Source organism: Columba livia, chromosome 19 (assembly GCF_036013475.1).
Source record: "Columba livia isolate bColLiv1 breed racing homer chromosome 19, bColLiv1.pat.W.v2, whole genome shotgun sequence".
Taxonomy (NCBI): domain Eukaryota; kingdom Metazoa; phylum Chordata; class Aves; order Columbiformes; family Columbidae; genus Columba; species Columba livia.
The window spans coordinates 4,950,942-4,976,689 of NC_088620.1; the positions used below are offsets into that span (position 1 = coordinate 4,950,942).

Genomic DNA, 25,748 nt, shown 5'->3' on the forward strand with positions numbered 1-25,748 from the left:
CAGACCAGCACCGATGTCCCCCCGCTCCCCACCTTCCCAAAGAGGTACCGGCAAACCCCCCGATGTCCTTCAGAGGCACTTAATCCATTACAAATTTCACAAAGCCCGGCTCGGGGAAGCGCTGGGCCAGAAGAGCAAACAAACAAGGCAGGAATAAAGCCCGGCTCTCAATGAGCGGACCCAGCGCGTGGCTGGGTTTTATTTCTTTCCCCACTTCTCCTCCGGCCGACCACCTTTCTTTTTTTAAATGATTGCATTTCACTTGCTGGCCCGTAACAAAGCCATCACCTCATCCGTGACTCCAGGGAGACGAGTTACAATTACAAATTACCACCACAATTAGTGCTAGTTCTTAAGAGAAATTAGAAAGGGGAGCGGGAGGCTCGTGTGCAATTGATTGCTATTCATCCTGCTTTACGGTGACCTTGCTCTGGAGACGATGATATTCCTTCAGCCTGGAAATCAGATTAAAAAAAAAAATTAATTGTAAATTAACAGTAATAACACACATTTCCTTTCAATTAATTTAAACAGAATGAGGGGGCGTGAAGAGCAGGCGTTTGTTAAGGCCTGTACAGTTTAATTATATTTTTTTTTTCCATGAGATAATGTAATTAATTTATCTTAGAGGGGTGGGGGGACATGGCAGATTGGGGAGAACAAAGTGGTTAACAGGCAATGGAAAAATTAAGAGCCCATTATGTAAATGTGGCATGTTTTACAGCCCTGGAGTTGGATGGGGGGTCTGGGGGGGAGTACAGCGGGGTCTGAGAAATAAGTAAAATAACAAGGCTGGCTGTGCTGGGAAAGGCTGTAATTAGGCAGGGCTGGTGCAGGGGGGGCTGGTCGCACCCCGGTGGTTGGTGGGGGCTCGGAGGGAGCCCTTGGTGCACCCCGGGGAGCTCAAGCCAGGAAGGGGGAGAACCCTGGGGGTTCTGGGGGCTTATCCCCTCCAACCAGGGAGGGTCCCCCCCAACCCCACAAACCTCAGAGAGTTGATGTTGATGAAGCCAGTGGCGTCGGCGGGTTCGTAGTCCCCTTGCACATTCATGCTGCGGAGAGAAAGACACAATCACTGGGATGGGGGGGTCACAGGGGGGCTTGGAGCAGCTTTTGGGGCAGGGAGAGGATGCAGGTGGTGCTCGAGCTGGCTGCTCCCCACATCAGTGCCTGCTGCCACCCCTCCCCAGCTGTGGGGATCTCAGGGCAGGGTCCCTGCCAGTCCCTGGGGAAGAGGCTTTGGGGACCACACTGGCTGTCCCTGGTGTCCCCAGGCCCTGCTAGAGACACAACCCCAAGTTCCCCTCCGTGGTCCCTCATGTGCATCATCACCCTTCCTCCCTGTGCTCTTGCACCAAGCAAGGATGCTCGCCCTGTCCCAGAGCTGTCCCCTGGGTACAGCTGTCCCATGCCAGGCAGGGGACAGTGCCCTGAGCAGGGAACATTGCCAGAAGACACCCCCAGCACCACCGGGGGGTTTGTGGCCACTGGCACCCCGGTGCAATGCCAAGCACATCCATCCGCCTCCCCAAAGGCAGCAGCCACCCGCCAAACCCCAACTCCGATGCTTCCCACATCCCCAAAAAATACGTCTCGTTTTCCAGAAACCGCAAACCTTAAAGGAGGAAAGGGTGGGGGGGAAATAAAGCAAAAAAAAGAAAGAGTTTACAATGATTTTACCTCCCCTGACGGGCTACAGAAAAACCTCTGTGCTTTTATTTTTGCTCATTCGAGTGGTTCTGACCTGCTCTATAATTACGTTACTTTCTACCTACTGTGCAGAGGCATTTCCACACAGCTCTGCCTCTCACAGCTTTCTCTCGGGTTCCTGTGACGCCGTCACTCAAAAGCTTTCAAACCAGCGATGTAGAAATCAAAAAGAAAAGGAAAATGGTTGGAGACGCAGGGAGAATAAGTGCCCCTGCTTTTCTCTCCCTCTCTCTTTTTCCTCTGTCCCACCCCCCTCCATCCTCCTTTTTTTTCTTCCCTCTTTTTTTTTTTTATACTTTATTCATTTAATCTCTCCAAGTGAGAGCGCGAAGCATAATGAAGGGTTGGGACGGATTATTAGGAGCTGTTGATTTTGAGGAGGAGGGAAGGGGGGAAAAAAAGCCAGAGAAGAGAAAGAGAGAAGATAATTTGACATTTACTCCGACTGATCTAAACTCATTCGGGTGTATTTATGGCTTATAAAGTGTTTAGAGAGATTGAAAGGGGTTGAGGGAGGGCTGGGGGGAGAGTGAGTGAGAAAACAATGTGAAGAAAAGGGAAAAGCCGTAGGAAAAAAAAGAATGTTGAGTTGAAAACATGGCTCGTGCTTTGGCTGGGAGGACACTGTTCCTGGGTGTCACCAAAGATGGGACGGGATGGGATGGAGCAAGATTGGGTGGGATGGAGCGGGATGGGATGGAGCGGGATGGGATGGAGCGGGATGGGATGGGAAAAGATGGGGTGGAGTGGGATGGGAAAAGATGGGATGGGACACTCGCTGCCACCACCTCTGCCTACCCTGGCCCCCCAAACCCCACTCACCTCACCAGCTCCTCATTGTACAGTGACCGTGGGGACTCCCTGCCCAGGATGTAGACCTGGCCCTTGAAGACGGACAGGCGGACAGTGCCCGTCACCCCCTCCTGCGAGCGCGCGATGCAGTGCCGGAGGAACTCGCACTCGGGGCTGTGCCAGAAGCCTGCGGGCAGGAGGCAGCGTGAGCTGGGACACGGGTGACACCAGGATGCCCGAGGGTGGCCATGCAGGGTGGTCCCCCTGGCTAATTCTTGCAAGGCAGACCCAAATAATTTACAAGGGAAAGGATGTGGTTACTGGGCTGGGAGAGGTGCCAGGACACCCAGGTTTAGCTCCGAGGGATGGAGACCCCATGTGTGTCCCTTCCACTTGGTGGCCCTCAGATCCCCACCCAGGAGAGGAGGCAGCAGGACCATCCTCTTTCCATCTCCTACAGGTGGAGGCTATCATGAAAATGGAAAGCTTCATTAAGTTATTATGAAACTACCACTTGAAAAACACCATATCAGGAGGGTCAGGTGGAGACAGACACACAGAGGGTGGGTGTGGAGGGGGGGGACCAGCTCCAGCCCCCCAGGATGGGGATGAGCTGCTCTCCTTGGGATACCCCTGTGCCCTCTCCTGTCCCTAAGCAGGGTAATTAGCCAGGGAACCCTCAGAGACCTGGAATAAAGCCTGGGAGATGGAGAGGGAGATAGAGGCAGAGAGAGAAAGAGCCCATTCACTGCCCTGCGGTCATCCCCAGGTTTTATCTCTCCCATCACACACCGGTGCCCTCTCACCTTTCCCTTCCCTGTGCTCCAGGGCCGAAACCATTAAAGAAACAAACAATTTCTTTTGTTGTTTGGCCTCTCCAGCCCCTGAGCTGGGCCATATCCTGCAGCCTTGTCCTTGGGATTCAAGGCATGGTGCCAATGCCCTGCAACCCCTTACCATCAAAACCATTCCCCTGACCCAGACCCCCGCTCTACTGCCCCACCACAGCATGGCTGGGGAATTTGGGGACTGCCAAGCAGGCAGGGACCCCACCTTTGGGCAAATACACCCCTCTTTTGGGTAACCATCCTCCAGGTACAGCTCTTCAAACATCAGAATTGATGTAGGGCTGTTGCATCCTCGTAAAAATAAACCCAAGACACATTAAAATAATAACCAGCTACTTAAACCCTGACTCTGACAGCTCCAGGTGCGAGGAAGCATCGCCCCCCGCTCCGCAAACATATTCCCCCCTGGAAGTGATCCCCCTTAATGACCTTCCTGCCTTGTAACGAGGATCCTGCCCTAATCACAGCAGGGGGACAATGGCATTTCCGCACCTGGCCGTACCTGCCGGGATGGGAACTGGCTTCAAAGCCGCCCCTCCACAATGGGATCAATGGGGACAGGGGGAAGATAAACACTAATTCTCCTAAAATCAGGAACTAGTCGCAATAATGAGGTGTTAAAGGAAGGTGAGCTGGAAAGCCTGTCCTCCGGCACAGGGACCCACGGGTGCTGTTTGCACCCCCTTGGGGTTGTTCCTTGGATTTGGGCTCGGCTGGCAGGGAAGTCTGGGACCATGCTGAAAATCCCTGGGATAATAGAATAGAATAACAGAAATAGCTGGAGGCAGAAGCAGCATCAGAGAGCGAATTCAGGCAGGGGCTGTGATTCAAGGGGAAGGTAACTGAGACTCCTGCAGCCCCAGAAGCCCTTGGCTTAGCCAGACCCTAAAATATGGTTTAAGCAGCAAAGGGACTTGGGCATTAAATGCCAGTTGCCAAGGAAGATGCAAGAGGAAACACTCACAGAGGGGAAGGCAATGAGGATGAGCATAGGCATGAGAAGAGACCCAGATCCAGCCCTGCTGATCTGCTGCTGCCCAAAGCCTGAGCTCCCGGAGTCAGGTTATTTCCAGGGGATCTTCCCATGGGAATTATTCCAGCCCTTATGGTTAGAAAGAAATGCCTGAAAAGTAACAGGAGGAAGAACTGAGAGCCTGAGAAATCAGGACATGTAAAAGATAAGTGTTGTTTGGCCAAGGGGCAGGACATCTCCCTGGTGTGGGTCTCCAGGGATGTCAGCTCTGACCTGGGCAGGGGATGGAAGAAGAGCCAGGACACAGGGACACGCCGCTGTGCTGGGAGCTGCGCAGTGGGGTTTTGAGCCCACCTACAACATTTTAGGCTAATCCTGCTTCTTTCAGCTTCGCACCAGCAACCGAGTTGGGGTTGATCCACAGAGCAGACCCTGCAGCAGAGCTGATGTTCCCTCCTGGGGGTGCCAACCAGCTCCCCCAGCCCCGACAGTCCCCTGATCCAGCAGCACCCACAGGGGGACTGAGCTGAGACCCCTCGAACTCAGCCCACCCAAAATGGAGCTGCTGGGAGCACCCCAGGAGGAAGGACAAGGTGCTTCATTTCTGTCCCTAACTGCAGGTGCCAAGCAGTGTTTCCTTGTCCCCAGGCAGCGCTGTCCTCGCCCAGGCCAGGCTGTGCTGGGAGCAGCTGGAAGCCCCTTTGCAGCCCCCGGCAAGCCCCAGCCCGCAGTGCCCCTCTGTGGGCTGTGCACCGAATAGCACAGCCGGCACCTCCCGAACCCTCCGCAGCCCCCCGGACCCCGCAGCCAGGGCCACAGCACCTCCAGAGCCCCCCACACCATGCACCCCTGAGCATCTCCCCGCCAGTGCATGGGGAGAGGTCTCTGGCTTCAAACCCCCACATGGGGATGGCTGTGTTGGGGAGTTCGGTGCTCCTGTGTCCCGTGTCTCAGTGAGGACAAGCGGAGAGATGGAGGCGGTCAGAGGAGAGAGCTGGGGAGAGGTGATGTGGGGGGAGAAAGGGACAGTGAATTACAGACATACAAAGGTGTTGGAGGTGACAAAGTGGTGGCACCAGGCTGGGAGAGACACCAGGAGCATCCCCTACCACCAAGCCCTCGTGGAAGGCAGCATCCCCTCCCAAAGGCAGGTGAGGAGCCCGTTCAGCACCAAAACACACAGGGTGTGGGGTCAAGCTCAGCTTGAACAAACTCAGTTTTACCCCCATGAGTAGCCTCAAAATGCACAACTGAATTTTACAGTGCATGTACCAGCAGGTCCTGCAGCCTCCAGCAGCAACGAGGGAGGAGGATGAGGATGGCCGGGAGGATGCTGCAGCGGCAGGGCCGGGCCCAAGGACCATACGTACCGTTGTACACCAGCTCGGAGAATTTCAAAGCGAGTCCCTGCTTGATTTTCCGTACTTCCCGGTCCATGGTGAAGGCCTCAATGTCTAAATGCGCATGGTATAGGATCGTTCCCGCTGGGGTCTCATAGATACCTAGCCATTTTTCCAGGCAGGGGGAAAAGCAGAAAAAGAGAGAGAAACGAATGAGACCAAAACTGTCAGCAAATGACAAAAAATAATGACTTGGCTGACAGAAGGAGCTGTGGTCGAGTGCATTCAGTCCCAGCTTGCTGTAAAATGCATCTGTCATTATATTCATGCTGGGGCCGAGACAGTCCACTCCGCACCTTGCGGAGAAAATTTCTAGATTCCCCTCTTTGAAGAGGCACTCTGACGAGGCTAAATGACAGGGTTTGGGAACCGATCCCCCCACCGATCCGTGCCCAACGGTCTGCGGCTGAAAACCTGTAATTAAAGGAACGACGCGGGGCACAGGCACGGGGAGCGGAGGGCCTGAAATACCCTCCTCTCCCCTCGGCTGGCGAGAAACAGCCCCGTGTATCTGCTGCGAAGCAATGGGTCTGGAATGGCAACCTCATTGGGGGCTGGTGGGGTCCCCCCCGGTCCCTTCCCACCTGTCCCCCCCATTGCACGAGGCCTGGGGATGGAGAGATGCTTAATTATGAAGGCGATGGAGGCTAATGCTTCTGGTGAGCTGCTCCCTTTGTTCCATCTGCTTGGGGCTTATTTGTTGCATAATATGTTTGTTTTGTGTTTAAATATGACAGTGGCCATGTGCTGCTCCACTCCTGTTGGACACAGGTGCAAAGCCAGTGGAGGAAGCACTGAGACAGTCCGGCAGTGAACACACACCAGGCATGGCTGTAACCTGCCCCATTAACCACCAGCAGGTCCCTGGCCCCTGCCCGTGGGGACAGTCCCCTCCCAGCACCGGGTATCTGTGTGGTGGCACGGCCATGGGAAATGGCAAAGGGCACCTGCCCATTGGGATTTGCTGGCACACAAACCCCATAGGAAAGCATCCCCAGTGAAGGGGATGTGTCCCCAGCCAGCTCCCGTGGGGCTTCCAGGGGGCTCAAACACCCATGAGGTTCTGCACACTCAGTGCCCTGGAGAGCGGCACAGGCTCAAACACGTCATGTCCCAGGGTGGCCACGGTCCCACAGCCACAGCAGGAGCCCTGGAACGGCAGCCCACTTCCATCAAACCTCATCCCTACCAGGGTTGAGGTTCTCAGTATCTTACAGGGTCTCTGTCCCAAAGGAGAACCACCCCCTTCTTTCAGGCCACCCCAGCCATGTTGCAGCCCAGTCGCTAAGAACCCATCCCCATGGGACTCCAGGAGGTGACAACCAAGTTAACACCAAAAAACAGCTGTACCCACGGGCACGCGGTGGCACAGAGGGCTGCTCAATACCCCCTCCGGCCCCTGACCGCAAAGCTAACACAATTTAATATTCCCTCTCCTTCCCCTTAGGAGGTGTTAAAGCCAATTTGAGCTGTCCAAAGGTTTGGGTTCATATCTTGACCCCCACCTCCTGCCTGCGCCCCTGCCCGTCCCATTCAACCTGATGCTAGAGGACTGGGGACCGGAGTGTGACAGCTGGGCCGGAGGGGAGGGGACCTGACAGCCAGAGACACCTTCAAAGTGACACTCGCAGCGTCTCCAAGTGTCTATTTTCATCTCCCCATGTTTACAGGAAAAAGACAGAGGTGTCAGCACTGCAGCCTGGCGAAGCTTCAATCACCCCGTAATTACTGCTGGGGAAGGGGGGGACCAGAGCGGGGGGGACGGACGGACATGGTGGGGGGCAGCCAAGGAGACAGCTGCCGCTGCTTAAAATTTTCTAATTTGTAACCTCGGCTGTCACTTCACCTCCATCTGAGCAATTTTGCTGCGCTGAGTGCGAGCTGTCACTCCCGACAGCATCCGCGGGACAGGACGGGATGCGGTGGCTTCCCAAGGGGACAGCGAGGACGATGCTGCCCATGGGAAGATGCTGCCCAAATTCCTACCGCTGGTCCAGGGCTGGGACCAAGCATGGCCCGGTATGAATTCATCACTGGGAATGGGTTTTCCACTTTCTTCCTCCATCTGCTTAGCATTTGCAGGGAAGCAAAGCGAAAATGCAGGAGAGAGCCAAGGGGAGGTAAAGCCCCAGCCAAAGGCAGCGCTCACTCGGCTCTTTTGGCAGCGGCCGTTCCCTCCTTCCCGCTTCCTCCCCACTGATTTCATTTACTTCACTTAATTAGCCCCCCTTCGGAGTTAAAAAGATAATTTGATAATGAGGATGTGAAAAGGCGGGAGAGGCAGAGCCGGGCTCCCGTTCACAGCCAAGAGCCCCCAGCTGAGCCATGGCCCCCCCGGCCGGCTGCAGCGCTGCTCCCCGGCACCCCGTAATTACCCACCCTCCTGCCACTAAAACAAATACGGCAAAATTGAGTTAATAGGGCTTAAAAGGCTGGCGCGGGCATGCTCAGCTCGCCCCTCACCCATTAGGCCTTAACGAAGTTCAATTAGGAGCTTAGTAAAAATCAATGCAAATGAATTTTTCCCCTGACTCCCCAGGTCCGGGAGGTGAGGGAGAGGAGGCACCTGGTGGGAGCCTTCGCTGTCACCTTTGTGGCTGTGCGGGGCTCCTGCTGTGCTGCTGACTGCCCGTGCCTCAGTTTCCCCTGCAGAGCTGGGGACCCCTACGCTGCCCTGAGGAACCTGCAGCACCCCAGGCCATCATGGCCACCACACACCGCTGGGATTTAAGGGATCGTCTCCTCCTGCCTGCGAGCCCAGGTCCCATCTCCTGCCCCATTAACCCTAATCCCATTTGGAGTCTCAAACGCTCCTGGCAGTGCAGTTGTGAGGACACCCCGAGCTGCCCTGTGCCCCAAAACCCTTGGGGGACACAGGTACCAGCAACACCCTCCTGCTCCATCCCCCTCCCAGCCCAGCTCTCCAGCTCCCACAGCAGATTTTGGAGATTTCTGTTCAACAGAAGAGGCAAAACCAAGGGCAGGATCCTGCTCAAAGCAAGGAGGAAAAACCGCCTCCAAGGTCTCGTCCCCGAGGCGCGCGCACCCCTGCTGTCCCCAGAGAGCTCGCCGCTCCCGCGTCTGCCGGCGCACAAACACGGCAGCGATCGCTCGGCGATGTCACACGGGAGACAGACGTGACAGTTAAATGGGGTTTAGAGAAATTATTAAATGCTGGAAGGGTCACTAGAGCGTGTCAGTGGCTCTTAAAAAAATAAAATAGATTGTGACAAATTACTCAGCATCCTGCATGCAAATGCACCGGCTGGCATGTGCGGTTTGGGGTTGGGGTTTTTGCTTCCTTCTTTGGGTTTTAATTTGATTATTCAAACTCGGATCAAATGATTTGGGGTTTGGTTTCTCATTTTTGATGGCTGATACTCTTGCAAAGGGGCCGGTGCCCTGCGGTGGGGAGAGAGACCGTGGGCTGAGTCTTATAATAATATTTACTGACGCCCTGAACAGAGAGTAAGTTTAAAGAAAGGGAGCGACTAATTAGGTATTAACGAGATTTAAAACAAAAGAGCAAGGCCAAGGGGATGGAAAATGATGATGAGCCGCCTTGTTAGTTGGTTCTGCACGGGGCAGCTCGCTGCCTCCGGGGATTCCCAATGAAGCTGATCCTAATGGATGATCAATATTAAGAGTCACAGCCTCAAAAATGCAGAGATAAATCAAAGAATTGGCTTTGAAGAACCTCGGTGACTTGCATCGGTTTCCTGCGCTTTGTACCTGTATCTCGGCCAAAAGCTGATGGGGAGGGAGCAGTTGAGGCTGCTGGTGCAACCTGAGCCTGAGCGCCCTGGTGATGCTGAGCTGCTGCCACATCCCACCGGGGTCTTCCCTTTTTCTCTTTTTATTTCTCTTCTGTTTTTAGGGCAGGAACGGCACTGCTGGCAGGTGGCCACTCACCTCTGGACTTCATCCCGACAAAGCGGTTCTCCACGATGTCAATGCGCCCAACGCCATGCTTGCCCCTGTGGAGGAGACGGGAGGTTGCAGTAGCCTCAGATGGGTTGAAGGGGGAGACAACAAGGGACAAATGCCAAGTGACAGTGTGGCCAGCCCCTGGGCAGCACTGGTGACCATCGGTAGTGACCTCTGGATTGGACAGGTGACAAGGAGATGGATTTTTCTCTTCTTCTCCCCTCTTTTTTTATGGTGCCACCAGCCTCTCCATCACTCATCGCTGGGGTCAGCAGAGCCATGGCATTTGGGCCACTGCAGAATAAACCAGGTGAGGGGACAGGTCACACTGCAGCCGTATTCCCGCTGGCCAAAGTAATTTTAAAACCACTTAATTAACATTTAAGTGGATGGCCAGGGACTGGGTGGCACTTGGTGTGGGTGCCCTCATGGGTGCTACTGTATTTTTGGGTGAGCCCCTAGGGATGGCTCTGCCCCTGTGACACAGGGTGGAACTGGGCAGAAAACCCCAAGGAGCTGCTGCTGTGGAGGCAGAGAGGCATGACTTTGAGCCCCAAAAAAGCCTACTCTCCACCCAAAAGAGACTCTGACCCACCTTGGGCAGGCAGGGCCAGGCGATGCCCCCTGGCGGTATAGGGCAAAGGGTATCCCGGGGGCTCAGCCCCCCACCGTGGGCAGGGCAGCATCACCCAGCCATGGGGCTGGGGCAGATGGTAAATGCAAAGGGTGCTAATTAGACTATTTAACCCTCCTTGTGCACAGGGAGCAAAACTCTAAATATTCCCGTGCTCCTGGACTCTTCCCAGCTCTGCTTGTTGACATGAATGGCACAACTGGGACCCAACAGGGACCATCCCATCCTCACGCTGCTGGCCACCATCCCTGGGCTCATGGGGACGTGCCAGCTGTGAGCATCCTGCTTCCATCCCACCCCGGGGACCCTGGGGACGCTGCCCTTGTCCCTGCTGCCAGCTGGCAGGGAGGTGGCCGTGGTGGCAGGGGACAAGGTGGCACTCACGCGATGTCATTCAGGTACATGAAGAGCTCCAGGGCTGAAGAACGAGTGGATCCATCCCCAGCGTTGGTGACCTTCACGGGGACACCTGCGGAGGTGGGGAGGGAGGGCGGGCAGGATCAGCTGGTGCCAGGATCCCCCCGGAACATCACCCCGCAGGCGTTAAATAGATGTGACAGATATGAACTCTAAATAACTTCTTAAAAAGCCATATCCAAGCTGGTGCCTGGGGGGAGACGGGGGGAGGGGGGACCCACCTCGGGAGAGAGGCGAAATAAATAAATAAAAAAGGCCATAAAAACGTCTCCCCCTCTCCTCTCCCTCTCTCTTTTTTAGGGCCTGTGAAATTGCAACCAGGCCCTTAACTAATTGAATTTCACGCTCGGCAATTGTCTTACAGCGCAGCACCTTCTGTCCCACCAGCCCCTACCCGGGGTGGGGGGGACGACGACGGGTGACAAATGTGTATGTCCCCCCTCCCCTGGCCAGCGTGGGGGGCATCTCGGGGGGACCCCCACACCGGGGCACGGCTGCTCGCACACGCATGCACACGCACCCCGCGGCGGGGTGCTCCCTGCCATGAATTCATTATTGCACTTTTTTCTTCTTTTCCCTCCTTTTTCCCTTAATTTTGTTTTTTAAGGGCGCCGGGCAGGAGCGAAGAGTAGGGGGGGATGCTGAATAGAAAGAGGCATTTTTTTTCTTTAGCGGTGTGAAATGAGCAATAAATGTATTAGGAAGCTGACAAGGGGACTGCGGGGCCCACAAAGAAAAGCGGTGCGGAGTTGGAGGCTAATCCCCCCTCCATCTGCCCTCCTCATTTCCATTTAACGCGCTATCACTTGCCAATCAGCCTCAATGCCTCCCTTTCTAGTCTTTATTACGGAGGCGCCCGCAAGAGCCCCTGTCTAGTGACGGGGGCTGTCAGCTCCCCCCCACGCACCTCCCCTAAACCCCCTATTTTCCAGGGGTTTATAAACTCAGTTGTAAATTGCTATTAAATGTAACTCGCGGCAATAATGAACCTTAAGCTGCTTCTCGGGTGCGGGCCCCCCCCGGCTTTTCCGCGCCCTCCCCTCGCCCCAGCTCTTTCTATTCGCATCCTCCGCTGGGGTATTGGCTGGGGTTCGCTCGGCGGAGAGCCGACGTTGTCGGGGCTGTTGTTGGCGAAAGCTGCTTAGCCTTTAAAATAGTTAATAATTAGATTAAAACTTCAAATAAATTAACTAGGGGCTGAATGGGCTGCTGGGAGGGGGGGCTGCTCCTGGCAGAGTGACGGTGATAATGGAGCGGGGATGCTGGTGGCGGGGGGTGGTGGGGAGGGGGTGTCCCCTCTGAGTAGGGGCTGCTGCTGCCAGGCTGGCTGGTGGCACAGGGATGCCCATGGGTGGGGGAAGTGGGCAATGCCGCCTTATGTCCCCTCTCTGGGTGACAGCTCCAGGGCTGGGCCCCACAATGCATCTCCAGGGATGGGATGGGGTGTCCCTATCTCCTTCATGTAACCGAATCCTGCTGGAGCATCTCCCCAGCTGTAACACCTGTGTGTGTCCAGGGCCACCTGTGTGCCACCCTGCAGGAGAGGGACCCCATGCCCACTGCATCTTGATGGCTAGGGTAGGGGCCGGGACCCCTCTCCTCAATCAGGGGGGTCCCAGCAAGTCCTCAAAGATGTCCCCAGATCCCCTGCACACCTCAAAGAACCCTAAATTTCCACAAGCACCATCCCAAGCCCTGATGCCACAAGTTGGGGCTCATCCCACCTGCCTGCACCCCAGGGATGCTCCTGGCTGCCAGTGGCCCCCCCAGTCCTGGCTGCAGAGTGGGGTTCAGCTTCGACGGGTTGGCTACAAGGAGGCGCTTACCCCGCTCAAACTCGATCTCCAGCACATCTGGGGAGTCGGGAGAGGTGGCCGGATCACGGGTCTTCGTGTAGAGCCCGGGGGGGGCCGGATTCTGCCAGGGGGGTGGGGGAAAAAGAAGAGAGAAAGTCAGTGATGTCGGCAATGCCAACCCTAGTGTGCATCCTCCATCCCCAGAACACACCCCACCATCACCAGTATGTATCCTCCATCCCCAGTATGCATCCCTCAGTACGCAATCCTGCATCCCCAGTATGCATCCTCCATCCCAAAGCCTGGGCCCGGCCCGGCACAGCCCCGACGCTTACCGGGGCGCCGGGAACAAAGGGGTTGGGAGGAATCAGCCAATTTTTCCCCTCAACTTGAGCTCATCTTTTCCTCCGACACCCCCGCAGCTGGAGGCAGGATGGCTGCGGAGGAGCAAGTCAGGCAGGGAAAAGCGGGACGATGGCAGCGAGCAGCAGAGCAGGCGCCCACGCGTCCCCACACCACGGACCGGCTTATTTGGTGCTGACCGAAAAAAACTAATGAGGAGACCTGACCCCAGCAGGTGCTCCAGGCGCTCCAGCTCCTTCATGGTGTCCCTGGGGTTAATACACACAGGGGAAAATAGAGGAACAAAGCAAAAACCCATTTCAGAGCACATCAACCTTTATGTATATATTTTTTTTTTCTAGATTTATAGCAAAGATGCATCTTATCTCTGTCAGAGCCGGGCCACCGGAGGCTTGGGTGGCGACAATGAATTGCCGCAATTGAAGTGCGTGCCAGGAGAGGGGGAAAGCAAATATAATAGTAAAAACAAGCTTTCCGTCCTGGAGAGCAAATGCTTTGCAATTTCACGTGCCCTCTCAGCACTCACGCACGATGCAGCTGTGTGCACTGGCCCCAAAACACTTTCAACCCAGCGTTTGCAAACCCCTGTCTCCAAAGAGACCCCCCCCCCAGCTCCAGGAGGTGGAGGGGAGGGAAACTGAGGCACAGAGGAGCCTCCAGCTGAGGAGTCTCAACAACTAAAACCCCTGTGCAAGCAGCTCAGGTGGAGTTTCTCCAAACTGAGCCTCTCCTGCGGGTGTTTTAAGGGATGAGAAACTGGTATTTCCCCACAAAAGGCAACTGGTGAGCGCTGGAGCTCTGGGCATCCCTGGGCAATGGGTCCTGCCTGCACCCCCACCTGCAGCCTGGCCCCTGCCCACCTCGTCCTCCTCTCCTTTTTAAAGCACAATATTTCCCCTGCTCACTTTTCCTCCCTTCTGCACCTTTCCAGCAAGGAAAAACGGACAAGGTAGAAAGCAAGTTAGAAAAACAAAAGGGGGGGCAAAAGGGATCCCTTTAAAAACAATTTTAAGCTTTCTGACGGGAAAATTAACTTACTCGCAGTTTCATCTGAAAATTTTAAAGGTGAGGAATAAGCCTTTTAGTGAAAACTTGCTCTACTTTTTTTGGTCCAATAAATAGCAAAGCCCGATCAGCACCTGTGAGCATCCCTGCCGCCCCCTCCACCCCACGGGAACCCCCTCATCTCACCCCAAATCCCAGGGTGCACATCCCAGCACCAACCACAGCCGAATCCCAGGAATACAGACATAACTACCCTGGCAAAACCACCCTCAGGTTCCCGTTTTATCTCTTTTTTGTCCCTTTCCCTTGTTTTAAACACGAGGGGCTCGCCCACGAGCCTCCCCCGTGCTGCCCGCGTGCGCACACACACAAATTACACGGGCTGCAGATTTCAATTTTACATCGTCTGGCCTTTCCTAGCCCTGATCACACTTATTAACTAGACAAACCCGCGAGAGATGATGAAAAACTTTGAGTTCAAAAGGAAAGATGGGGGGGTGGGAGGGAAAAAAATACCAGAAAGTATTAAAAACTCTTTACTAAACATTGGAAGTCAAAGTCAGGTAGTTTCCAATTTTCCGAGCCAACTATGAAAACCCCTATTAAATAAAATAACTAAATAGAAATAAAAGTGACATTTGGCTTGCATTCCATCATTACGGTGCGAGTCTGTCCTCTTTTTATTCTCTCTCCTAAAAGCACAGTTCAAATGACAAATAGTTTGTTGCAGTGTATCAATGCCTCCTATTTATCCCTCCCCGCAGGGGGGCTAGTCCTGCAATGTCATCTTTAAAGGGGAGAGAGGGGAAAAAAAGAAGTGGGGGGAAAGGAAGAGTGTGTGGAAAGGGAGAGAGGGAGGGGGGAAGAAAGAAGCAAGAAAAACGGGGCAAGAAGAGAAGAAATTGGAAGCAAATGGTCCATGAAGTAAACCATGATGCAGAGCTATCGATGCCGCAAATGGTTTATTCATCCGGCTGATATTGTTGTGCCCGGGACTGAATGAACTCTTTCAGAGTGCCATATGAAGTTAAAGCAAGTAAATTTCTATCTTTCTCCGCATTAGCTGCCTCATTGCCCTTCAATCGGGCCTCACAGAGGCAGAAAATAGCTCAACCATCTGCTTTCAAATCCCTGCGTTTGGCAGGTCCCAGGGCTTTGGGGAGGGGACCCCATCGTGTCCAGCACCCCGGATCCTGCTGCAGCCACCCCAGTGCCACTTCCCGGGCTGGGGCAGGGGACAGCGGTGACACCGCGCTGTGGGGAACCATGTCCCAGCGCTGGCTGGGGGAGAGAAGCGGAGGATGCTCAATGACGGGGTCCCTGCTCCGTTCTGTGCTAAAGTGACCCCGTTTCCCGAGTTGGCTTTGGGAAGGGAGGGAGTTTGGCAGAGCCGTGGGACGGGGGTGTTGTGCGGGGGCAGAGGTGCTGGGTGCACCAGGAAGGGTGCACGTCAGCCCCTTGCTAGAGGCATCAGAACCCACCCCTGTGCCAACCACTCTCCCAGACAAGAAGATCCACCGAGTGTTTTGCAAAGCCGGATGCACAGACACCCCTCTGGACGGCACCAAAGAGAGAGCAGGACTCCCTCACCACCTTCTTCTTCCTCACACCCCCGCCAAAGGCACGTGCCAGCCCGGCTGCGGGCACGGAGCTCCCACTGCCTCCTGTCCCTCTCCGCCTGCCTCCCCCTTCCTCTCCCCAGGTTGTCTAATTAGCGCTGATGGATAGTTTAAGTAGCCACTGAGCACTGCGACCCGCTGGGGCATGACGAGCACAGGCAGGGGCCAGTGGGCAGCCAGACCACGAGCACCATTCGGAGGCAGCCGGGGTCCGACTGACCCCTCCGCAGCACCCACCACCACCGGGCTCTTGGTCCCATCAGCAGTCAGAGCTCCCAGGGCTCTCTCCAAGCCTCCCATGAGGGTTTTACCCTGTTTCTCTCCAAATTGTAGGGATGGAAAAGCCAGGAGGGCTGGGTGAGCTGCAGGCATAGGCAATGGACCAGAGCTGCAAGGGACAGCCCAGAGCTCTGTCACCCGTCACCAGCCCAGATCTCCCACCAGTGCCTCATCTGTCTAATTGCTCCTTTATTGCTGCCCCATGACATTGTCCCCTCCAGTGCCACCCTGAAACGGTCCCTTCCCCTATTCACGCCCGCGGCAATTAATGTGCCGGGAGAGGCGGAGGGGCCGGGGTGGGCGGCAGGGCCCCCCATCACTGACGACCTGCCGTGAAATTTCTAATTAGGCTGCAAATACATGAGACGCCCTCAGCCCTGTGGCTGCCACGTTGGCCGTGATCGATTACCTTGGGGTTCTCCAGGATCCCGGCTTCGTAGCTGTGGAGAGAGAAGTCACTGCAGCACCTGCAACCCCAAAATCCAATTGGGATGACCCCCCCCCATTCCCACCACCCCATGAGGATGGGTGTAAATATGTGTTACGGATCTTCAGGAGCTTTTAGCAGCAACCCTGCAAGGAGTGCCAGGCCTGGAGAGCGCAGGAGATGGATGCTGCTGCATGGGACATGGGCAACTGGGCAGAAAGGGAGGCTGGAGGTTTTGGGGTCACATTTGGCCAGCACATGGTGGGACAGTCTGAGGCTCTGAGGGTGGGATGTCCTGGCCACACAGGATGGGGGGATTGAAGCCCCAGGCTCTGGGTCGTCACCCCATGGCAGCTCCCCACCCACCCAGCCTCTCACCTGATGTGCATGAGGTTTTCATCCATGCTCCAGGGTGTCTGGGGTGTGACGGGCACCGGGATCCCGTGGCTCTGCGGAGAGAAGGGGGTCAGCACTGAGCCAGCCCGCATGGATCAGCTCTGGCACCACAAAGGCACAACCCGCAGCCACCAGCAAGGCAGCATGGAGCAAGGTGGACATCTGTGTCCCTGATCCTGGGCCGCATCAGCTCCCACCACGAGGGCCACCTCAACGGAGACATCAGGGACACGGTGTGGCTGGGAGGAGAACGGCCACCCGAGCCCCACCACAAGCAGGGACGGAGCTGCAGAGCGCCCCACGAACCCAAGTGATGGAGACATCGGCATGGATGTTGTGAATTTTTTCTGGGTCCAGGGTGGTGCAGTGCCCCAGCTGGGCTCCTCAGCAAGGGAAGGTGACATGAGGACAGAGGTCCCCAAAATCACAAGATGGTCCCCAGCCTAAACAGGACTGATGCTCCACCGCAAGGTGACAACACACGTCCTCACAGCCTCGTGCAAACACGTGGTGACACAGACACATGGGTGGCAGTCATTTCCCCAGGCATGCCGTGCCAGGGGACACACGGCCCTGCACCGGCTGCCGCCCCGGTGCAGCACTCAGCACCAAGCACAGCTCCCTAACAAGGTCACCGGCGCGCTCAATTATCCGCTGACATTTCAATGGGGGAAATTGCCTGTGAAGACGAGGTGAATACGCAGGGGAATTAGCAGGAGAGGCAATGGCGGTGAGCTGACAACCGGAGCCAGCGGGGACGTCGCCCACCCTGCTGGGGTACCAAGCTGCGATGTCCCGGCTGCAGGACGGTCACAGTGAGCTGGGGCTGGACATGGCAGCGGTGGCTGCGGGTTTGCACCATGCCTTGGTGTGTCCATACAGCCCATACATCACAGAGCAGCTCTGCCGTTTCAGTGGCAGGGACATCAGCCAAGGGCTCAGTCAGGTACAGAGGAGAGGGGCTGAGCAGAGGCTCCTTGTTTGCTGGGAAAAGCGGAAGTGAAATGCTTCTGGTTGTTAAATTATGGTCCTCAACCCACCACCTGAGATGGGCGCAAGGTCCTGAGATACCTCCTTATGCTGCAGAGGGACTAACTCAGCCCTGCACCCAGGGGGACACTGCCCCAGCTTCACAGGTCCTGGTTTGCCGATCCCATACCAAACTCGCCATGTGGAACCCCACAGAACCCCCATTCCAGGCTTCGGAGCAAGAGCTGCACCGCAGTGACACAGATCCCTGCTTATGCTGGCACCAACCGAGCCCCAGACATCATCGCATTATAACTCCCCGAGCACCTCCAGGTGCTGAAAGGACCTGGCCACACATCTCCCTCTCCTGAGCATGAAAAAGAATGGATCCTCCCCCCTGCTTTTTTTTTAAATCTAATGCTGAACATAACCAGAAACCAAGCAGCACTGCAAACACTCAACCCCAACCTTTCCTCTTTCAATGGGGCCTCAACCCATTTCATTTCCTTTTCCATCCCTCCCAAACAAACAAAAAAAACCCACCCAAACAAAACCCCCAAACCCAAAACACATGTTCCATTTTCCATATAATAAAAACCACGGCGCTCTTAATAACTCCCCTATTTGAGAATTTGTTTGGCAACATATGGAAAGCTCTCGTAAACTCGCCCCTTCATAATACGACGGCAGATGGCAAACACAATCCTCAACACGCTGCTCTCGGTGGCCCTAATGGGCTCTGAGGTCTCCTTGCCCTGCGCCACATCCCTTCAGCTCCACACCTCGTCTTCCCAGAGATTACCCAGCCAGCCTCGATGGCAGCTATTTAAAAACTGAAGCAATTTTCTGGTTTATGCACAGAGCTGCCTTTTTCCTTTTGATTGATTGAGCCGAGTTGTCAAGCATTTCCATGAAGTCGCTAAAAAAGAAAGGTACCCTGGTGGGCATGTAAAAACCTGATGCAAAACTTCTAATATGTTTTATTGCAACTTGTACTTCAAAAAGGAAGGGACAACAAAGGCAAATGTATTTGCTTTGTCTGTTATGCAAGTCAGGGAGCTGGGACCCGTTTCCTTGGAAAGTGGGTTACAATTAATAGCCAGGTAATTAGGGAGCTTTTAGAAAGGAAGAAAAATAAAATAGAGGGGGAAAAGAATCCCAACCAGAAGGCTCCAGTGTGGTGCTGCAGGGATGTCATGCAGGGCTTGCTGTCACCTACCAAGCCGTGGTGAGCATCCCACGTCTGCTCGAGCATCCTGCGACTGCCCCGAGCATCCTGTGACCATCCTGAGCATCCCACAACCATCCCAGCATCCTACAACCGCCCTGAGCATCCCACGACCACGCTGTGCTGGCTCCTACCTTGGCATAGTCCATCAGCTCGCGGCGCCCGGGGAAGCGCTGGTAAAACTCAGGCAGCCTCCATGGTGCGACCACCTGGCAGGAGGGCAGGAGTTTGACATGAGAAGCCTCCAGCCCCCTTGCAGCCCCCAGCCCTTTCTTTTGCCCCTCGGCACCATCCCAGGCTCCCCGCAGTAGAGGGCTCCGGGCAGCCCCAGGGAGCAGGACCCACAGGGCGCCAGCCCTCCAGCCGAAATTTAATCTCCCTGTGCAAGGGTGGAGTAACTCAAACCCCTGACCCTAACAACGTGCTTGACTCAAGTGAGAAACAGGCGGCATCGATTATCTGGCAGCTGCCTTGGTACCATTTCCTCTGTGGCCTCGTGGTGTTTGGGGTAAAAATAGGTCCATTAAGGATCATTACAGCCCCCTCAAATGCCAAAACGTTGCTGTGTGCAGCTGGCAGCTTGTTAAAGCGAGGCACAGCCTCTTTCATCGGTGTTAAAACAGAATTCCTCACCAGCTGGGGAGGGAGCCAGGATCCCAGCAGTGAGTCTCCACGGGATGATTTTGGGTGCCTTACCTTGATATTAGGACACAGAGCGTAGCAGGTGAGCTCGAACCGAACCTGGTCGTTGCCCTGAAAAATGAATGGGAGCCTGCCTGATCTTGGGGTCATCCAAGAGCTGTGCTCTCCCCTGGGCTGAGACTCCTCATAACCAAACTAGTGGAAACCCAGATTTGGGTATTTTTTCCCCACAGGTGTCAGAGGACACATGGAGGGAGAGGATGAGGGGGAAAGAAGACCATACGGTCCAGGAGGATGCAATAGCTCATAATTAAATAGCTCTGAACCTCCCTTTATCTTAATTGGCCTGTACTGATGAGGTCCTCCTAATGAAGCCAGGTAGTTAGAAAGGGGCGAGGAGCAAGCCTGGGAGTTATTAGCACTTCCCAGGGAATAGCACTCACCAAAGCCTATTTTCCACGAGCACCAAGGGGTGTAAGGACCCCCCTCTCCTCCTCTTGGCCCTGGCCTCAAGGATGCATTTATGGCCAGGCTGGGAAATCCCCAAGGACTATTACACGCAGGCGAGTACATCCACTGAAGCGCTCATTTTCCTTACAGCCCCAAAACAAGTCCATCTGCTGGGGCAGCGGGGACACCGCAGATGGCCCGCATTTAAGATGCCGCAGCCGGGTCGAGTTACCCGTGCTCGGTTCCTGCCTGCACCGGTGGCTTTAATGGCCCGGGGAGCCAGCAGAGCCTGGGGAGCAGCCAAGGGTGCCCCCGCCAGCAGGGCTGGTGGTACCCAGGAGCGGAAGGGACATTGGGGCTGCGTTTCCTTGACACCCTCGAACAGGGGCTTTCAATAAGGGGCTGCTGGGGATGGGTGAGACAGACAGGGAAGGAGTGTAGAGAATCCATCGCAGCACAAGCAAGGGACAGTTCAGCCATGAAGCACTCCAGCCCCACAGTTGCCCTTCTGCCCCTTCTCCTGCTGACAACGTGTCCCTTGGCTGTCCCCTGGCTGCATCCAGCATCCCTCTTCCAGCAGGGTCCCCCCTCATAGCTGGAGACCCCCAAACCCCACCCTTTGCAGTGAGACCCCTCCAGCTGGGCACCTCACCTTTGCCTCTGGGCCAGGATCAACACTTTGGGTCCCTGTGGGATGGGGAGGAGGGGGAATCCAGCAGGACCTGGGGGCACACACAGCACCCAAGGGCCCTGCAGAAGCTTTAGGTGACGATGCCACCCTGCCTCGAGTGTCCCCGCACTGGGCTGGGCAGCATGCGGGCAGGGGCTGGAGGTGCCAAGGGGGTGGCCCACGGTCACGTCTCGCGGGTCCCACAACCCCTCCGCAACTCCCTGAGAAGGATTCCCCGATCTCCGGGCAGGGGCTGGCCCCGAGCATCCTTTCCTCGGTCTCTGGCTGCCTCTAGCGGCAAAGCGTTCTCCCTGCGGCCGGGGACAGCCAGGGATGGGGACAGGAACCGGAGTAGTCTGCCCGGTGTGCCCCGAAATGCCTCGGGCAAAGCTGGGTCCAGGCAGCCCCTGTCCATAAGAAGCTTTTAGGAAGCTGCTGCTAGAAGTGGGAGGTTCAGCTGTGACCTGAGCCTTCCCAACAAGGAGAGGGAATTAAACTGGGCACAGAAATCCCAGAAGTGAAAAGGATGCGTCAAAACTTTGCACAGCCCCACAGAGCACTCATGAAACACCCCGTGCACCCCTCCTGGCACCCAAGGCTTGGCTGATGGGCTGACCGGGTCAGTCCCCCCACCAGCACCCCATGCCACCCCCGCCCTGTCCTCCCTCACCTTTCCAGTGGCTCCATGGGCAACGTACTGGGCTCCCTCCCTCTGGGCGATGTCCACCAGCTTGCGGGCGATGCAGGGCCGTGCCAGCGCCGTGCCCAGCAGGTACCGGTCCTCGTAGAGAGCGTTGGCCTGCACCGCTGGCCAGATGAACTCCTCCACGAACTCCTTGCTGATGTCCTCAATGTAAACCTGCTGGGACAGAGGGAGCCTTATAATGGGAGGGTGACGGGCGGGATCCCGCTCCTGGAAGGCTTTGGGTGCAGTAAAAGGCCCCTCCACCTCCCCTTTCCTAGATATTGCTAAAAGACTTTAGTGCAAAGTCTCTGGAAAAGGGATTCCTCACTGGCACTGTCCCCTGCCCCATGGTGACCCCAGGCACAGCATGTGCAAGACCCCAGGGTTCAGCCCCATGGTGGGGAGCAGGGGAAGCTCAGACCCCCCAGGAGCCTGGAAGGAAGGACACTGTTACCTTCTTGGCTCCCAGCGCCAGTGCTTTCTTCCGTGCTGCCTCAAAATCTTCCTTCTGCCCAATGTTGGCCTGAAAAGGGGGAAAAAACCAAGACTGAGTGTGAAAGGAGAGCACAAAACCCAGCACAAGCCCAGCCTGGCAAGGGACATCACCCAATGGACAGTGCAGTCCATGGTGGCTGGGCCCAGGGCCGCCCAGAACGGGATGTCCCACCCACTACAGCATTCCTCTGGGCTTTATCTTCCTCCACCATGCCCTTGGCTTTGCCCTGATGAGCTGCCCTCATTAGCAGAGGATCATTTGCTGGCAGGGACAGGCTGTGCTGCACAGGGCTGGCAGCTCAGCAGAGCAGCACTAGGTGATGGTTAACTAGTGAGAGCAGGGTCACGACCATCGCCATGCACATGCCAGGACCCCTGTCACCCACCCCAGGTCCCCAGACACATGGCCCAGTGCCATCTCCACCCCCAGGTACAGGGTCCCTGCGGCAGAACTGGGCACGGGGCTCACCAGGTAGGTGACGACGTCGTAGCCCTGCTCCTTCAGCCACACCAGGATGCAGGAGGTGTCCAGGCCCCCGCTGTAGGCGAGGACAACTGTACCCTTGGGCTGAGCCATAGCACTGGCAAAGAAAAGGGAAAGGGGTTAATGGTGGCCCCAGCCCCTGCTTGGCACAGGGATGCTGCAGTTACTAGCTGTGAAACCCTTCCTAGTGTCCCTGAACTGGCCATGGGGCTGTCACGGTCCAGCTGGGAACCGAGGGCACCCAGGGGTGAGGGCTCTCCCAAGGATATTCTGGGCAACACAAACATCATCCAGGGGATGAATAACCAGGAAGCAAGAAGCAGAGCCCATGGGAAACCGAACACTCAGGGCCAGCGGCAGCTTGATTAGGTGGAGGAGCACATGGAGAAGCACATGGAGAAGCACGTGGAGCTGGGACAAGCGCTCTGATTAAAACACGGACTCCCAGGGTTGCTCTTGCTCACAGGCAGTGAGAGCTGCTGCCATGGAGTGCCAGGTGCTCCTGTGAGACCAGGGCCACAGGCAGCACATGGAGCTGGGACATGCTCAGCCCCAAGAGCACCAGGCTGGGGGCAGTGGACAGGAGGGGACTCACTTGGCATTGGGAGGGACCAGTTGGACCAAAAGCCCTCCCGGGCTGCAAGAAGCAGAAGGAGGACTGGGGAAAGAATGAAAAGCCGCAGCACAGCAGCCGCATCCAGGTTGTGGCCCCCAGCCAGGGAGGACAACCTGCGGCTGGTATACCCAGCACAGCCAGTGATGGAGGGGACCAGGGCACATACAGGGACTGCCTCGCTCTTACCTTTGCTCCACGTGGCTCTTGCTCTGGCAACTCCAGCACAACGTGCCCCACGCTCTGCAAGTGTCCTGCAATGTCAAGGGGCTGGGACTCAGACGCAGACACGTGACTGCAGCAGGGACACAGCCTGAGGCCCTGCTCGGGCACGACCCAGCACATTGTAGCCCTGTGTCAGGTAGACGGGCTCAGCCACCCACCGACTCAGCCCCGAGCACCCACCAGCACTGCTGAGTGTGCAATAGCTGTGGGGCTGGGGTGCTTGGCAGCATCCCCCACAGCCCAGCCCCAGCCTCAAGTCTAATTAACGCTTAATAGGCTTTTGTCCTAATTATGATGCCCTGTGTTTCTTGACAGCGTGAAACACCAAAGTGGGGATTCAGTGCCCCTCATCCTTCAGCGAAGGGGATCAAGGACTTCAGTCAACAAAAGGAGATGAAGGATGCAGCAGCCAGAGCTCAGGAGGGGGGATGTGGGATCCCACTGTGGGAAGGGACTCGAGGATGTCCCCATGGTCCCTTGGCAAGGTTGTGAATCCCAGAGCCCCGTGAGGAGGTGATGCCAGCTGACCCTTGGCCAGGGAAGGCGGGCAGCAAAGCCGGCCAAATCCCATCCTGAGCAACTTCTTTGCTACTGCTGAGTCAGCACAATGCTGCTCCTGCTGTTGCAGGCAAGGAAAGTACTGTGCTGAGCTGCTCCAGCCTGGCCCACCCAGCACCTTGCACAGCAGGATGCAGTTACATCAGGCTGTGCCCCAGCACCCAGATGCTGCCAGCATGGCATGGGGCCAGCATCCCAACGGGAACAGCTTGGAGCCGTCCCAGCACCCCGGTGCAGGATTTGGCCTACTGCTGCTGGTTTCTTGCTGAAAAGCAAAAGTGTCTGACAGTCCGAAGCTGCCTGCACAGGCAGCACCCAGCACCCAGGCTTGTGCAACCGGGGATTCCCAGTCTGTGGGTGTGCCGAGCTGGGCCCCTGCCCAGGAGGCTGAGCCCTTCCCTTCCTCATAGGGCATTTACAGGAAAGCAGCCGCAGTTCCTGAAAGGGCACAGCCCAAACTTGACACTGCACCTGCAGCTTCCTTACTGTGCAAATTCCCTCTTTTACACCCAAAACCCATCCGTGCTGCAGCCGCCAACCTGACTAAGCGCCCTGAGACAGGGCACGCTCACTGCACGAGTGGCCCAGCAGCAGGTCAGAGAAAACACCTCCAACCTTTGCCTGCTCAGACACTTCTCACTGCCCACACAATGCCCAGGGGACCTGGGACACCTTGCATCCCAGAAACGCTGTGGGGCCACCAGCATTTCCAGCTCCAGAAATGGGGCTCTTGCCAAGCCCGCCTGCCCAGGAAGGGAGAGCCCCGAAGTTGTGGCGTTAGTTGGTAATAAATCAGAACGAACAAAGCTCAGCAAAGGGGAAACACGATAGGACTTGCTCAACCTTGATTATTATTCTGTGGCAATTTCCGTGTGAGTTGAGGCAGGCTTTTTGCCAGAGCGACTCCGACTGCTTTGCTCTACGGGAACACGATACTTTGGTTTTAAAACCAAGAAAAGAATAAAAGGGAAAAGAGAACAAAAAGCCTGAAACTTTGGTAGGGGCAGCAATTGCCTTCACCAGCCAGGCTGGAGCAGCAGCCTCTGGTGCGGCTGGGGTGGGACAGGCAGCACGGGCGGGCTCCCCAGGGGTTCCAGCAGTGGGGATGCGCTCGCTGGTGCTGGGGTTTGCTCCTACACCTCGTGGTGGGTCCCATCCTGCCCCCTTACACCTCCAGAGCAGAGTGGGGAGTGCACGGGATAGTGCCAGACAAGGTCCCAGCTCCCTCTCTGGGGGTGGCCAAGCTTGGGGACACCAGCAGGGAGATGGAACTCACTTGCAATGCCCACCCGCTTCCAAAACTGAGCTGAAAGGGGCTTGACTGTACCTCCCAGTGCTGTGAGTGGGCTGGAACCCCCCTGTCCCGCTCCTGAGGGGACCAGCGAGCCCTTCTCCAGCACCCAGGGGTGGGGGAGACCTGTGGGTGAGTGAAGAGGGGACAGCCAGGGACAAGGAGCCAGCTCCTCCAAAACAAAAGGGCCCCCTTTCCCCTTGTTCCCCCGCCACCATGCCATGTCTGCACTCACCCGTTCCCCAGGGCCAGACTGCCCCCGGCGCTCCGGTCCGGTGCCTGGAGCATCCTCTTCCTCCTCCTCCTCCTCCTCCTCCCTTATAGCCGGCGGGGCAGGCGGAGCCGCCGCAGGACTGTCCCCTCCGGGGGCACCGCTTCCCGGCCAGGCCCTGCCCTCCGCCTGCCCGCAGGGTGCCCTGCCAGAAAGGGGGGGCTGTTTGCACCCCCAGCTCCCTGTACTGCTACCCTAGTGCTGTCACCCGTATCCCCCCCACTCCTCTACAGAGCACTAAGGGGGTCCATCCATGTCCCGGGGACCCCACAAGTGGGAAATGGGGGGCAGAGAGGAGCTCGTGCCCGGCTGCTCTGCAACTGCCAAGCTTTCCTCCCCAGTGCAGTGTTGGGGGAAAAACTGAAATGATTTGAAACTCCATCAAGAGGAGAAGTGGGAGCCTGGGTGGGCTTTTTGGGAACAGCCTCTACCTGCACCATGTGCAGAGAGGTCATAACCTGCTCTTGCTGTGTGAGGAACCTGATGCTGGGGCAGGACTGGACCTTCAGGTGCTGAACATTGGCCCTTTGGTGTTGCCACATCCCAGCCGTCTCCTTTCTATGGTCCAAGGCCACACAGGG

The 25,748-nt window shown here is 56.3% G+C and overlaps 1 protein-coding gene across 3 annotated transcripts; it reads right to left on the bottom strand.

The window, feature by feature from the left end:
- Positions 1 to 154: 154 nt before the first annotated feature.
- ASS1 (argininosuccinate synthase 1) lies at positions 155 to 25,224 on the bottom strand. 3 transcript variants are annotated; one of them, XM_005513980.3, is made up of 16 exons: positions 25,132 to 25,224; positions 23,012 to 23,076; positions 22,195 to 22,306; positions 21,685 to 21,753; positions 21,216 to 21,404; positions 19,480 to 19,536; positions 18,918 to 18,992; positions 16,569 to 16,639; positions 16,173 to 16,203; positions 12,528 to 12,618; positions 10,669 to 10,753; positions 9,636 to 9,700; positions 5,694 to 5,825; positions 2,533 to 2,689; positions 987 to 1,052; positions 155 to 455 (listed from the first exon to the last, which is right to left on the bottom strand). In XM_005513980.3, the coding sequence occupies exons 3-16, from the start codon at positions 22,300 to 22,302 to the stop codon at positions 401 to 403; spliced, it is 1,251 nt and encodes a 416-aa protein (XP_005514037.1). In that variant the 5' UTR covers positions 22,303 to 22,306; positions 23,012 to 23,076; positions 25,132 to 25,224; the 3' UTR covers positions 155 to 400. The 3 variants fall into 3 exon arrangements, with proteins under 3 accessions (XP_005514037.1, XP_021137111.1, XP_064891895.1); XM_021281436.2 differs by having other exon boundaries at positions 23,012 to 23,174; positions 25,132 to 25,209; XM_065035823.1 differs by having other exon boundaries at positions 23,012 to 23,143; positions 25,132 to 25,199.
- Between the last annotated feature and the right edge of the window lie 524 nt (positions 25,225 to 25,748).

What these genes read in the sequence shown, in the direction of transcription:
- ASS1 (XM_065035823.1), bottom strand. Translation starts at nt 25,184, where the DNA reads ATGCTCCAGGCACCGGACCGGAGCGCCGGGGGCAGTCTGGCCCTGGGG. An exon ending in GAAAACCTCATGCACATCAG is followed by an intron (nt 16,204 to 16,568) that starts GTGAGAGGCTGG and finishes CTCTCTCCACAG; the next exon opens with CTACGAAGCCGGGATCCTGG. An exon ending in ATGTACCTGAATGACATCGC is followed by an intron (nt 9,701 to 10,668) that starts GTGAGTGCCACC and finishes TCTCCTCCACAG; the next exon opens with GGGCAAGCATGGCGTTGGGC.